Source organism: Tamandua tetradactyla, chromosome 10 (genome assembly GCF_023851605.1).
Source record: "Tamandua tetradactyla isolate mTamTet1 chromosome 10, mTamTet1.pri, whole genome shotgun sequence".
Classification (NCBI taxonomy): Eukaryota; Metazoa; Chordata; class Mammalia; order Pilosa; family Myrmecophagidae; genus Tamandua; species Tamandua tetradactyla.
Window position 1 is genome coordinate 10,104,668 of NC_135336.1, and position 12,147 is coordinate 10,116,814.

General features: G+C 36.5%; 1 protein-coding gene across 3 annotated transcripts in view; it reads left to right on the top strand.

Moving 5' to 3' along the window:
• Nucleotides 1-11,481, top strand: part of IL1RAP (interleukin 1 receptor accessory protein) — a 152,196-nt gene extending 140,715 nt beyond the window's left edge. For all 3 annotated transcript variants that reach the window (XM_077117878.1, XM_077117879.1, XM_077117877.1), the window contains 3 exons: nt 2,979-3,128; nt 5,626-5,769; nt 8,251-11,481. In XM_077117878.1, the coding sequence (XP_076973993.1) occupies nt 2,979-3,128; nt 5,626-5,769; nt 8,251-8,618 (662 nt within the window). In that variant the 3' untranslated portion in view covers nt 8,619-11,481. The remainder of the gene's footprint in view (nt 1-2,978; nt 3,129-5,625; nt 5,770-8,250) is intronic.
• Nucleotides 11,482-12,147: the final 666 nt, after the last annotated feature.

The following is a 12,147-nucleotide window of genomic DNA, read 5'->3' on the forward strand; positions in this document are numbered from 1 at the left end:
ACCAGTCATTACATGGAACTGCAAAAGAGATGGAGGGAGTTCTGATTTGCAGTGTCATAACAAAGCAGATGCCTGAATTTGTCTACATTCTAAAACAGATTATCGCTAAGATTGATGAGAAGAGCAGTTTGGATGTCCAGTTTGGTCAAATTGCATCACCTTTTCCTAATTGGATGCTGCAATTCATGTTTGGTCTGGGATTGCATCAGAATAAAATCTTGATCCAAATCTCTAAAGAGTCTGCGTGAGATAGAAAATGTTGGCTGAAGGGCATCCCTTCCCTGCAAAACAGCACTACTTTATAAGAAAGCTTTGTAGAGTACGCCCTGCATGTGACTCAAGCCATTTAGAAAGTCACAATTTTTCTGAAGAATCAATTAGTGAAGTAGCATTAAGCAGTCCTTAATATACCCCACAAGATGCAACCTGTGAATATGATATCTGTGATTGTATGAAACAAACCAAAATTTAAAAGCCACATCAGAAATAAAATAATTGTAAAATGAAAGTGGCAGAGGGAAGTGTATGAGGGTAAGTGATCCCTTGATCATTAAAACAAGATCTCTGTTGACACTAGAAAAATCAATTTCAGGTAAGTGAGGCCACTGTGACCTTTTTCCAAATAAATAAATAAATAAATAAGAAATGTCCACACTCAGAGGAGCCAAAATAACTGAGCAAATAAGGAAAATGACAGTGGGAATTACCCCAGTGTACTGCTACAATAACGTGTAGTCAGAAATACTGATGATGCAGTGATTTTCATGCCAGCTACATGAATTGATCTTAGTAAATCCTCCACAACTGAATTGCCATAGTTTCTTGGCATTTTATGATGGAGTTTTCCTATTTTAAAGCACCATTATTCATGGAACAAGTTCAAGAGTATCTGATAATAATTTCGTACTGCTGAGTCCCAGGTTAAACCGGCAGAATTAATACCTTGAGTTTAGGATAATAAACTTGGAACTCTGTGGTTTGCCTTTTAATTATGAAACTTCAGGCTCAGCTCCAGACTGCTTGCCATTTCTCCCTCAGGTTGGATACCTGTTATAAAAGGATTTTTTCACTAGTATATGATCATTAATTGAACTTCATGGCAGTGATGTGCAAAGATTCCTGGATTTGAGAGCCAAGGAGCCTCAATAACAGACCCAGATTTGAACAAAATTCTTCTGTTCTTTGGCTGAGCAAACACTCAATCCCGCAAAGAAGACTTTCCTCACCATCAACCCAATACATCTCCCCTGCCCCAGCTCCACTTCTCGGGCACTCTATCACATTACCCTGGTTTATTTCCTTTGTAGCACTTATCACTATCTAAAACTAATTGGCTGATTTATCTGTTTCCTTATTTATTTTCTTCCTGTGTTAACAATATTTACTCCAAGAGGACGGCAACCCTTTCTGTCTTGTCAGCCATTGTGTCCCCAACAGGTTGTGACAAATAGCAGATGTTAAGTAACTATCAAATCGAACTAATTCATATGTAAGCCTTTCATGCTTCAGATCCAGTAAATATTGTTTCTTCTTCAAATTTCCAAGCCTCATAATCACAAACTAACAAAGCAGCCAAATGCAGTTGCTGATACATGGCGTAGTACTAGGTTTCTTTTAAATATTCTCAAAGAATAAAATGCTATTTCTGGAAATGTTTTTGGAGGCATTAGATGTTCTAGAGTTAGGATGGATAAAGAGACAGTCTCTGCCAAAAGACCTGGAATATGTAGTGTGGTAAGAGAGGGAGTGGAAAGCAGACCTATAGACAACTTAAAATGCAATAAAGAGAATAAAAATGTAATAGAATTATAAACTAAGTGGACAGGGAGAATTTTTATCTGGCAGAAATGAGATTGCAAGAAGAGCTTTTTCTAAGAAAGCTTATAAAAAACAACACCTGAGGGTGGGCCACGGTGGCTCAGTGGCAGAGTTCTCACCTGCCATGCCGGAGACCCAGGTTTGAATCCCAGTGCCTGCCCATGCAAAAAAAAAAAAAGACATTTGAGCATGGATTTGAAAACTAAGTCTCCAACGAAAGAGAGAGTACTCTTCCCGCCAGGAGTCACCGTGTGAGCAAAGACATGAAGTTAAATTTGTTGTGCTCGAGGAGAGCAACGGTAAATGAGGTTGGAAAACTGTGTGGTGGTTTGGTTGAAATGAATCTTGGTTTTGGGACTGAGAATATTTGCTATTTAGGTACGCAGGAATCACCTCATTCTTTTTCTGATAATCCCAAAGAAACTATTAAGGTCCTTACAATATAAAACCATAAAGCAGATAATGTGGAGATCTGTCCAAACTCACATACTACAAGCCAGTTCTTGGAATGTAGATTCTAGGACAGTGGACTTAGGCCATTCGAGCCATAAATATTCAGCATTTATTAGTTGCTCTCTGTTTCTGCCCAAAGAAAAGAAGATCTTTTAGGCTTGCTTTCAAATGTTAAAGAAGGGAATCACATTTCTTACATGTGGCACTGAATTGAAGGATAAAAGTAAGATTATTAAGACTAATGGAAAAACATTAAGATTTTCTCTCAATTCAGTTGTTCTGACAACTAAAATTCCACCAGTGTTATGGACTGCTGCGGGTGAGTGCTCCATCACTCCAGATGGGTGGACAGAGGCCAGAATGGCGCAATATTTTTAAGGAAATTCAGCTATCAGTTTGTGAATTGCAATAGATGACCTTTTAAATCCTTCCTAATGCTAAGATTCTGTTTTAATTTGTACATCATCAAAATGTATTCCAGTTTATCTGATAGTCAGAAACACCTTTTATGCCAAGTGCTGGGAATAAGAAGATATATAAGACACAGTCTAGTAATACAAAACAGTGTAAGCCCTGCCATTTTATCGCTGCTTGTTCACACATGAAAGCACAGCTCAGATGCTTGACTTATCCAGTTGTTCGCAGGATGGTGGGTCTCTGCGATCGCGAAGTGGAAATCAATTCTTTCTCTTTGTTGTTCCCTCCAGTGGTAACTCCAAAATACACAGTGGAGCTGGCCTGTGGTTTTGGCGTGACAGTTCTGCTGGTGGTGATTCTCATTGTCGTTTACCACGTTTACTGGCTGGAGATGGTCCTGTTTTACCGAGCTCATTTTGGAACAGATGAAACCATTTTAGGTGAGTAATAGAAGTTTGATGTAAACCCCCTTTCACTGTATTCTTTGGAAAACATGTTGGTTTGATAACACCTGAACTAACTGGAAGATTTTAATCAGACTACCTTTTGTTTCAGGTCTTAATATTGAAAATCTTTCCACCGTGAATGATTCTACTTCCTTGGCTCAGTCTGTGATTTAATCTAGATTAGTGCTGTCCATTTAGAAACCTAATGCATACCACAGACGGAATTTAAAATTTCTAGTAGCCACATTAGAAAAAATAAAAAAGAAATAGGTGAAATAATTGTAAGAGCATCTTATTTTTACCTAATGTATTCAAAGTAGCATTTCATCATGTAATTAATATTAAAATGTTAAAGAGGTACTCTACAGCTTTTTTTTTGTGAAAAGGGGGGATTTCTAAAAGTCTTTGGAATCTGGAGTGTATTTAAATTTACGACATAGCTCAGTCTACCAGCCACCATTTCAAGTGCTCAGTTGACACGTGTGGCTTGAGGTTGCTCTGTTGGACAGCGTGGTTCCAGACACTTGGCATTCAAAGGGTGACCCATGAACTAGCAACATCAGCATCTGGAAGCTTATTAGAAGACTCTCAGACCTAATCTCTGCTGAATCAGAACTCATGCTTTTTTTTTTTCTTCCCATCATATTTTTTTTATTACAAGACATTTAAAAATTTTGGCAGGTACAATTTGTGACAATAAACCGCCTCCTACAAAATACATTTTCAGTTACTTTATCAAGCACCTGAAGATAATCTTCATTTATTTGCTCTTTCTAGAAGTTAATATACAATAAAAATTTAATATTGTACATGGTAGACATAAATTAAGCATGCACAGAAAATGAACATACTCCAGATGTGCAGAAACAAAAGTAACAATAAATATCAGTGATAAGCATTTGAAAAAAATAATGTACATTTTAGTTGTGGAAAATGTGTTTCTTAATTGCATATACATAGTTACACTTAACAGAAAATCATCTCTTTAAAATTGCACAAAACATGGGCCTAATAAAGTATGTTTTATGGCAAGCAATAGTATACATCCTAGAGCAGTTTGTTGTGTTAACAACATAAAACAGATCTGTAATACCATAAAAAGTATGTAATATTGTTTGAGAAAGATTATCTTCCTCAACTCAAATTAACCTGTAGTAATACTACAAAAGGCTATACAGGAAATTTCACAAAAAAGAAATATTAAGCAATTGTCATGCCTACACTATGTTGACCAAGCAGCCAAAAATGGGCTTCAGAGTAAATGTTGTGATACATTTAATATTTTCAATACTTTTTTAATGCTAAAGATCATTTCTGTGTTCTGTAAAAACACTCTGTGTTTAACCGTGATTGGTGATCTAGAACAAGATGGCAAAATTAAACAAGCTTCTGCTTACTTTATTTGCATGAATCAAATATTTCATGATATAGGAATTTATAGAAAAGAAACAATGTTCAATTTACTTACAACTAGAATCATTAATGGTGTTCATACATTTTTTAAATGATTAAAAGTTTATTTTTTTTTATTGACTAACCAAAGCAACATACAAACATGAACATTCATAACATACAAACATTCCATGTATGGTGTATAATCAGTGGCTCACAATATCATCACATAGTAGTATATTCATCACCATGATAATTTTTTAGAATATTTGCATCACTCCAGAAAAATAAATGAAAAGAAAAAAGAAAAAGCTCACATACCATACCCCTTACCCCTCCCTCTCATTGACCACTAGTATTTTCATCTACTCGATATATTTTAACCTTTGCAGAATCCATATTTTAACAATATTCCTAAGTTTTTCATGAACATATTAAAGTTTGCTAAATGCTGCTTTAGTGCAAATCTGCCTATTGTTAAGGATGGGACATTTAAACATGCAGGTTCTTGGGCCTGTCCCATAGAGATTCTGATTCAGTGAATTTGTAGAAGAGACACAGATTCTATAATTTTTGATGAATGGTGATTTTTATAATCAGGCAATTTTGGGAAAGATTCTAACGAATCTGAATATATGTTTCATTCCAGTTCTTTTCAGATATTAGTAATTAAGAAACTTTCAAAAAGTTTTCTCCATTTACAATTTTAATAATATTATTAAGTTATAGACTAAGGCAAGTACTAGAAAGTTTGTGCACGGTATTTATTGCTAGCACCTAAGATTGACCAAGTATTTGCTTTCTGGTTCTCTTAATTCACGGTTGGATGGGCCAAACCTCACTCCTTCTCTACTACAAAAACTGAACTCAATGAGATGAGAGTAGAAGACACATCAGATAAAATTTTCAATTATACCTTAAAATAGTCATTTTGTCTGGAGAAATGTCCCAGATGAAAAAATCACACTGGAATCTGTTAGATCATTTGTACATGTAAAAAGAAAAAATGTCTAATTTGCAAAAATTTTGTTTCAGAAAAAAATACAGTACTATTGAGAAACTTTCCTAATTTTTATTGGATCGGTGTTCCTTTTGCTAGATGGGAAGGAGTATGATATTTATGTATCCTATGCAAGGAATGCTGAAGAAGAAGAATTTGTATTACTGACACTCCGTGGAGTTTTGGAGAATGAATTTGGATACAAGCTGTGCATCTTTGACCGAGACAGCCTGCCTGGGGGAAGTAGGTATTTCAGATGAGTACAAATTATACTACCCTGAAAAGCAAAGAGTATCCTTTGCTTTTGGATCATGTATAGGAGTCATGCAGTAGTTGTATGTTGGCATCTTTGGACATTTAGCATCAAATTCTTTGATTAATGCAGGAGAGACCTGCCTAGGAATAAAACTGTTATAAAATGTAAACTATTCCAGCTGAGTTTATGATAACTAAGTTTTAAGACTTAGATGCAGAAAAGTGTGGTTGCACAGTGGATTAGAATTCTGTGACATGCCTCAGCTTTACACGTCCTATTTGCTCACGTTTAGATTTTTAGGTTTAGCTTTTTTAGCATCAATTTACTAAAATATTTGCCAAGTCACGTTAGCAATATTCTTTATTATGAAAGGTGACCTAGCTAAAACAAAATGTTTTTACTAGGACTGAGTTTTACTCCATTTCACTAAACCTGAATTGCAGAAGAGAGTACATGAAATCTTTCATTATATCACCACTGGAATAATTAGCTTATTTCCCTTTAGCATTTGCTCATTTCCTTTTCTTCACCTTGATTTTCTAGTACAGCATCGCTACTCAAATTTCCCTTTTCCGTGGATCTGTTTCTTCTTTTGTCACCACTTACACATTGGACATACGGTTTAAAATCTCATGAAGCCTAGTATAATCTAGTTTTTTAAGAAGCTCAAATTGCTAAATGTTTAAAATAAAAGTATGTCTCTCATTTTCAGGTCCAAACAGTGCACACACAGTAATGGTCCATTGAGTCTGTTTTAATAAAGATAGAAGTAGCATTGCTAAACCCATTGTTAAACTTTGTACTGTTGAAGTGCACAAAATGTCTCTAATCTTAAGTGCGTGAACTGATTTTCTTCCCCTAAAATCCTGATTGCACTAATCATTTGTTTAATACATTTTCTTTAATGTTATTTGGAGAATTGAGGTGTAAAATAGACTTAATTTTTTATTTTCATTTTGAAATAGCTGGATCACTTATTTTATCTTCCCAATCACAATTCAAAAGCCCATCGTGTTTGTGTTCTACAGAGGATACCTCCTATGGTATAACTTTGTCAAGAAAATGATGACCTGATTATACAGTCAAATAATACATTCCCCTCACTTTAAGTTTCAGGTCTCCCAAATTGTTATTCATTTGTTTATTCATTCATATAGCCATTCATCAAATATTTATCTACTGTCGACAAAGTTTTATAAAGAGATATAACAGTTTAAGTCTCTCCAACAGGGGTTGATTGTCCTTTGAAGAATTCAAATTCCACATAGTTACTCTTGCATCTTGCTTTTGATAGTTGGAGGTTTTGCCTTTTACTCTTACTTAATCTTCTTTGCCTCTGAGTCTCTTTTCATGCTGATACATGGTCAGATTCCTGGAGGCTGCCTGGAGTAGCCTATTACTTATTCCTGGTTTCTCCTCCAGGCTGCAGTTCTTCCCACACTGCCTCGGTAGCCCTGAAGATTAAAGGGCAAAATGATGGCTTAGGGGACTGTGGCAAGCCATGAAATAGCTTTCCACAACACTAGTGCATTCCCTGCAGTTGGCTCCTGCCTGAACCCCAGGTAAAGAATTATACAATCCTTGATAAGCAGACCATAAGGAGATGGCTAAGTCCCAAAATTTAGTAACAGGTATTAATTGGAACCCTTGACAGCAGAATAAAATTATATTGCATTTCCATTTTGTCTCCTGCTTTTTCTCCTTCTTTTTGACCTAAAGAAAGCATTTGCCTGCTAGTGAGAGCAGACACATCAGCTAACAGCTGCTGAAACAAATGGCTTCGCAGTAATGATAGGAGTTTAAGGAGAAAGAGTCAGAGACTAATTTAGGCTCCAGAGCAGAGAGTGGATTGGAAAGCTGAGCTGAGAATGTGTTGCCAGCCAAAATGCCATTCACTTGGCTGCAGTTTTTTAAGTTCCTTTTCCAAAGACAGTGATAACTAGTCTGGCAATAGAAAAGGGTTTTACAAAATGAAGGTTCACCTCTTGTCCTGTTATACCAAAAAATTAACTTCTAGGATTTTGACACTAAAATATGTCTTTTTGAAGTCCATGGGTTTTGGAGCATTAGGACATGAACGTCCTTGGGGAGAAAGCGCCCAGGAGCTGATTTGATTGAGCTATGCATGCCACATAATAGAAAGAAATTGGTTTTGGTGCAAACTGCCTATTCCTAGTGTCCCAAGTCATGCTTGTGAAGCCTGAGATCACAGAAATATACCACTATTTGGCTTTGTATCTGCCTGGAATTCCTTTTGGGGTGGCATCTGTGTATGCAGTTTACATTCTCCCTGAGGAGAGTGGCATTTAGTGAACAGGTGATTGGGTTTAAGATTAAGCTGTGCAAAGCATCGCTGGTGACAAGTTTGACCTCCTCCTTAGCCTGTTGCCCTGAGGTCCCTCCACTCACCCCCATGTGTTTGGGGAGTTCTCGGCGCACACTAATCCCCCTGGTGTTTTCTTTCCCAGTTGTCACAGATGAGACCTTGAGCTTCATTCAGAAAAGCAGACGCCTCCTGGTTGTCCTAAGCCCCAACTACGTGCTCCAGGGAACCCAAGCCCTCCTGGAGCTCAAGGCTGGCCTAGAAAACATGGCCTCTCGGGGCAGCATCAGCGTCATTTTAGTACAGTACAAAGCTGTGAAGGAGACGAAGGTGAAGGAGCTGAAGAGGGCTAAGACGGTGCTCACGGTCATTAAATGGAAAGGGGAGAAATCCAAGTACCCACAGGGCAGGTTCTGGAAGCAGCTGCAGGTAGCCATGCCAGTGAAGAAAAGCCCCAGGTGGTCCAGCAGAAGCGAGCAAGGCCTCTCCTACTCGTCCTTAAAGAATGTGTGAAGGGGGGCAATGAAAGGGGGAAAAAGTACCAAGGCTACTCCAGGAAAGAAGATGTCCCCTTTCTCTTATTCTGATTTTATTATTTCATGGGCAGAAAAAAAAAAATTCTGTTAAAGCTACCCCATAGGGATAAGTTCAGGGTGACAGCATGACTGGCTGCGCTGCTTTCTCAGGCGGCACTGAAGATTAGGTTGATATTGTCACCGGTCTCAACAGACTCTGAGGTCTGTGTTCTTTGCTGGCAAAGACTCGGTGGGTGCAACTTTCCCCTTCCCTTTCCTATATACCTCTGGTTCCTTTATTTCATCATAACATCATGGGGCAGCCTTTTCCCATGGATTTAATGACCCCTTAAAAATAAGTCATCTGTTAATCGGGGTGATTATGAGTTTCTGAGTGTTGCTTGCTTTTGGTTTTATTTTTACTCATCCATTTAGAAGATCACCAGGGCCTTGATTTCGTTTAGTTCAAGCCAGTGAGCTCTTTGGCTCATTGTGTGGCCCAACACGACATCCCACCGCGGTGTGACTGCCACCCGCTTAGGACGACACAAAGCAGTCTAGCGGAAAATGTTGCTTATAGTTGACTTTAAAGCGTGGGCCTGCATTTTGTCCTACTGTCCCACTCTTGACCTCCAGCTCAGGTAATTGATGTCATATTTGTAAACTTGAAAAATATATCGTACTTTCTGTTTTTATGACTGTAAACTCCTGATTATCTGCAGGTTGACCCATACTTATCACTTCATCTCCTTATCTGTTGTACTAGGTAGCCATTGTTCAGCATTTGAAGGTGGCTCCACCCTTGCTTCTGTCTAAAAGGAAACTTCTCCTAATGGTGCTAATGTACATAGACACACACACACACACACACACACACACACGCACGTGTGCATGTGCATGTATCAGAAAAATGCCTGTAGGGCATTTTCTGACCTGTGATAAAAGCACAGAATGGATGTTTGGCAATTTGTGTTTTAATCCCAGCCTTGCCAAAGTAGAAATACTGGGAAAGTTATTTCTCCTCACTTCTTTCTGTCCCCCCATTGTAAAATGTGGAGGTTAAACTCAGTGACCTTAAAAGTTGCATTTAGCATTAATATTTTAAGAGAATTAACTGAATTCCCAGTATTTTCTGTATTATTATCACTGGAAAAGTTACTATACTTACCTGCAAACAAGTCATTCTGAGAAGCCACTGCAAATCAAACATGTGTTTGTTTGAGTAAAACTCTGCTGTTCAAAAGACCAGGAAGAGTGAAAACAAAGTCTAGAGTTTACAGTGTTGAATATCTATGTTACATAAAGACAGGATACATATGTAGCCGCACGTGAATTACATATATGTGTATATACATTATATATACGTATATATATGAATTCGACTTTAAATAGCCATTTAAAGACCACTGGACGTCTTGTTCCAGTTTTTAAATTACATTTTTACCATAATGCACTTGTGTCAGTATTTTGTGTATATTAATATTATTTGTGAATTTGTAGCTCACAAAGTGGTAGTTGCCATTAGTGCTTGCCTCCCCTGAGGTAATATAAATAACTGACTTCTCTAAGTTAGTATAAATGAGTGCAGTTGAACTGAGTACATCGGAAACTGTTGCACATAGAGCTTCCATGACCACACTAAGTAGTAGCCAGCCATATGGCATTAATTGATCACCTGCTAATCCTAGTGTCATATTTAGAAAGTAAGCCATGTTCATCTCAGTGCTCATGTACTGGAGAGATAAATTTTTATTTGGACTGGTGAGTAATAAAGGAAAGGAAAGGAAAATACCTAATAATGAGTCTATATTATAAAAGCACCATCATTCATAATTTAAGAAAGCACTTATCCCAGTGGCCCATGAATGTTGAAGGGTAATTCTGAAACTATTTTCTACATTTAAGTGCCTTCAGCAGTATTAAAGTCCACAGTAAATTATTTCTGTATATAAGAGTTATCGATTATTTTAGGTTGAAAAATCTTCACCTCTGAATTCCTGACTGTAAAACTATTGTATCGAGTCACTCTTGGATCTAAGTTATTAATGCTTTTCTTTGTTATAAGCTGCAATTGCTCCCCTTGTTAATATTTCACTCACAAGACCCAGATGAGAGCTGACTCCAGATGATCTTTGAATAACAATTCTGGCATGAGTTCTAGGAAAATGAGGGATATACTCAGCACCAAGAGGCCTTTCTCTTGTCAATGCTGCACCTTTTTTGCACTTTTGGGTTCCCTATTTATCGCAATCCCTATTGGATACTCCTAGAAACTCCTTGATATATTTTTTTTCCTATTTATGTTCCTTGTCTTTGGTACTAAACTTTTCCAAATGCTAAAATCTAAAACATCTCAAATCTAAGTGATATGTCTCATCCTAAGAAAATTTTGTTTAAAGATTATTTTGTTTGTTTCTGTGCTGTCCCAGAAGAGACCTAATACAAGCATTTGAGGAAGATGAGAAAACATAATTTTAACTTAAAAAGAAAGAAAAAGCATGTCCCTAATGTTAAAAAAATAATAATGGTTGTAAATATATGATCTAAAGACCTTCTGTATCCAGGGTCACAAAGACCCATGATATATAAAGTGTGTAATTACACATTTATATAAAATTTATTTAAATCTCTTCTTTATTGTAACGCAGATGATGCCCTAGGATTCTAATAAAAAAGCACGTCATTGTTTTAGGAAACAAAGCACCACTCTACTTGCCAATTATCATTTTCATTCCATAGGTTTTAATATTTTGATTGCTTTTTTTATTTTATTCATGTACTTTTATATTTTCCATTTTCCATTTGATTTGTAAATTTGCTTATTTTTTAAATAAACCATTTATTTTCAGCTTTGAATTTTATTTTGTGCATGTGTTTTATGTCTTTATTTTCATGTTTGGGGATAAGAAGTGAGAATTTTAAAAAATTGACAATTACACTTGTAAAAAGAAAAGTAACGTTATATTAGTCAAGTTTCTCTTTTTGAGGGAATGCTGATAAAAATAGAACCTTATTTATTTCAAGAACATTTTCTTTACATGTGAGCAAAAGAGAGTTATCTAAGTAAAATGGATTGTTCCAGTATACTAAGGTATGTTTGCGTGTATAAATGGAGACAGAGAAAGAGAGTGAGCGAGGTTTTTATTTTTAAACGAAGACACAAACGTATTCCTTTCTGTTCAACTTCAATAACTTACAGGAATCTCTTCCTTTTTATAGGTTTTAATGCAACCAATGTAGTTGCTTTAGAATGGAATCAAGAAATTGATGCCCTTCATTAAGTTAAATGATGATCATGGGAATCAAAGAAATATTTCTATCCTAAGCTTCGTGTAAACCAGTGTTTAATATTTAGAAATGCATTCTCTTTTGAGTTAATAATATTAAGTTCATAGTGACAGGGATGCCTTCTTGCCTTAAAAAAAAAAATCCCTAGTCATTCATTTATTGCAATGATATTTCTTAAATTCCTAAAATGCTCTCTGAGCTAGTTAGCTTAGTAAAAATGTTCCCACTGAACAAGATAA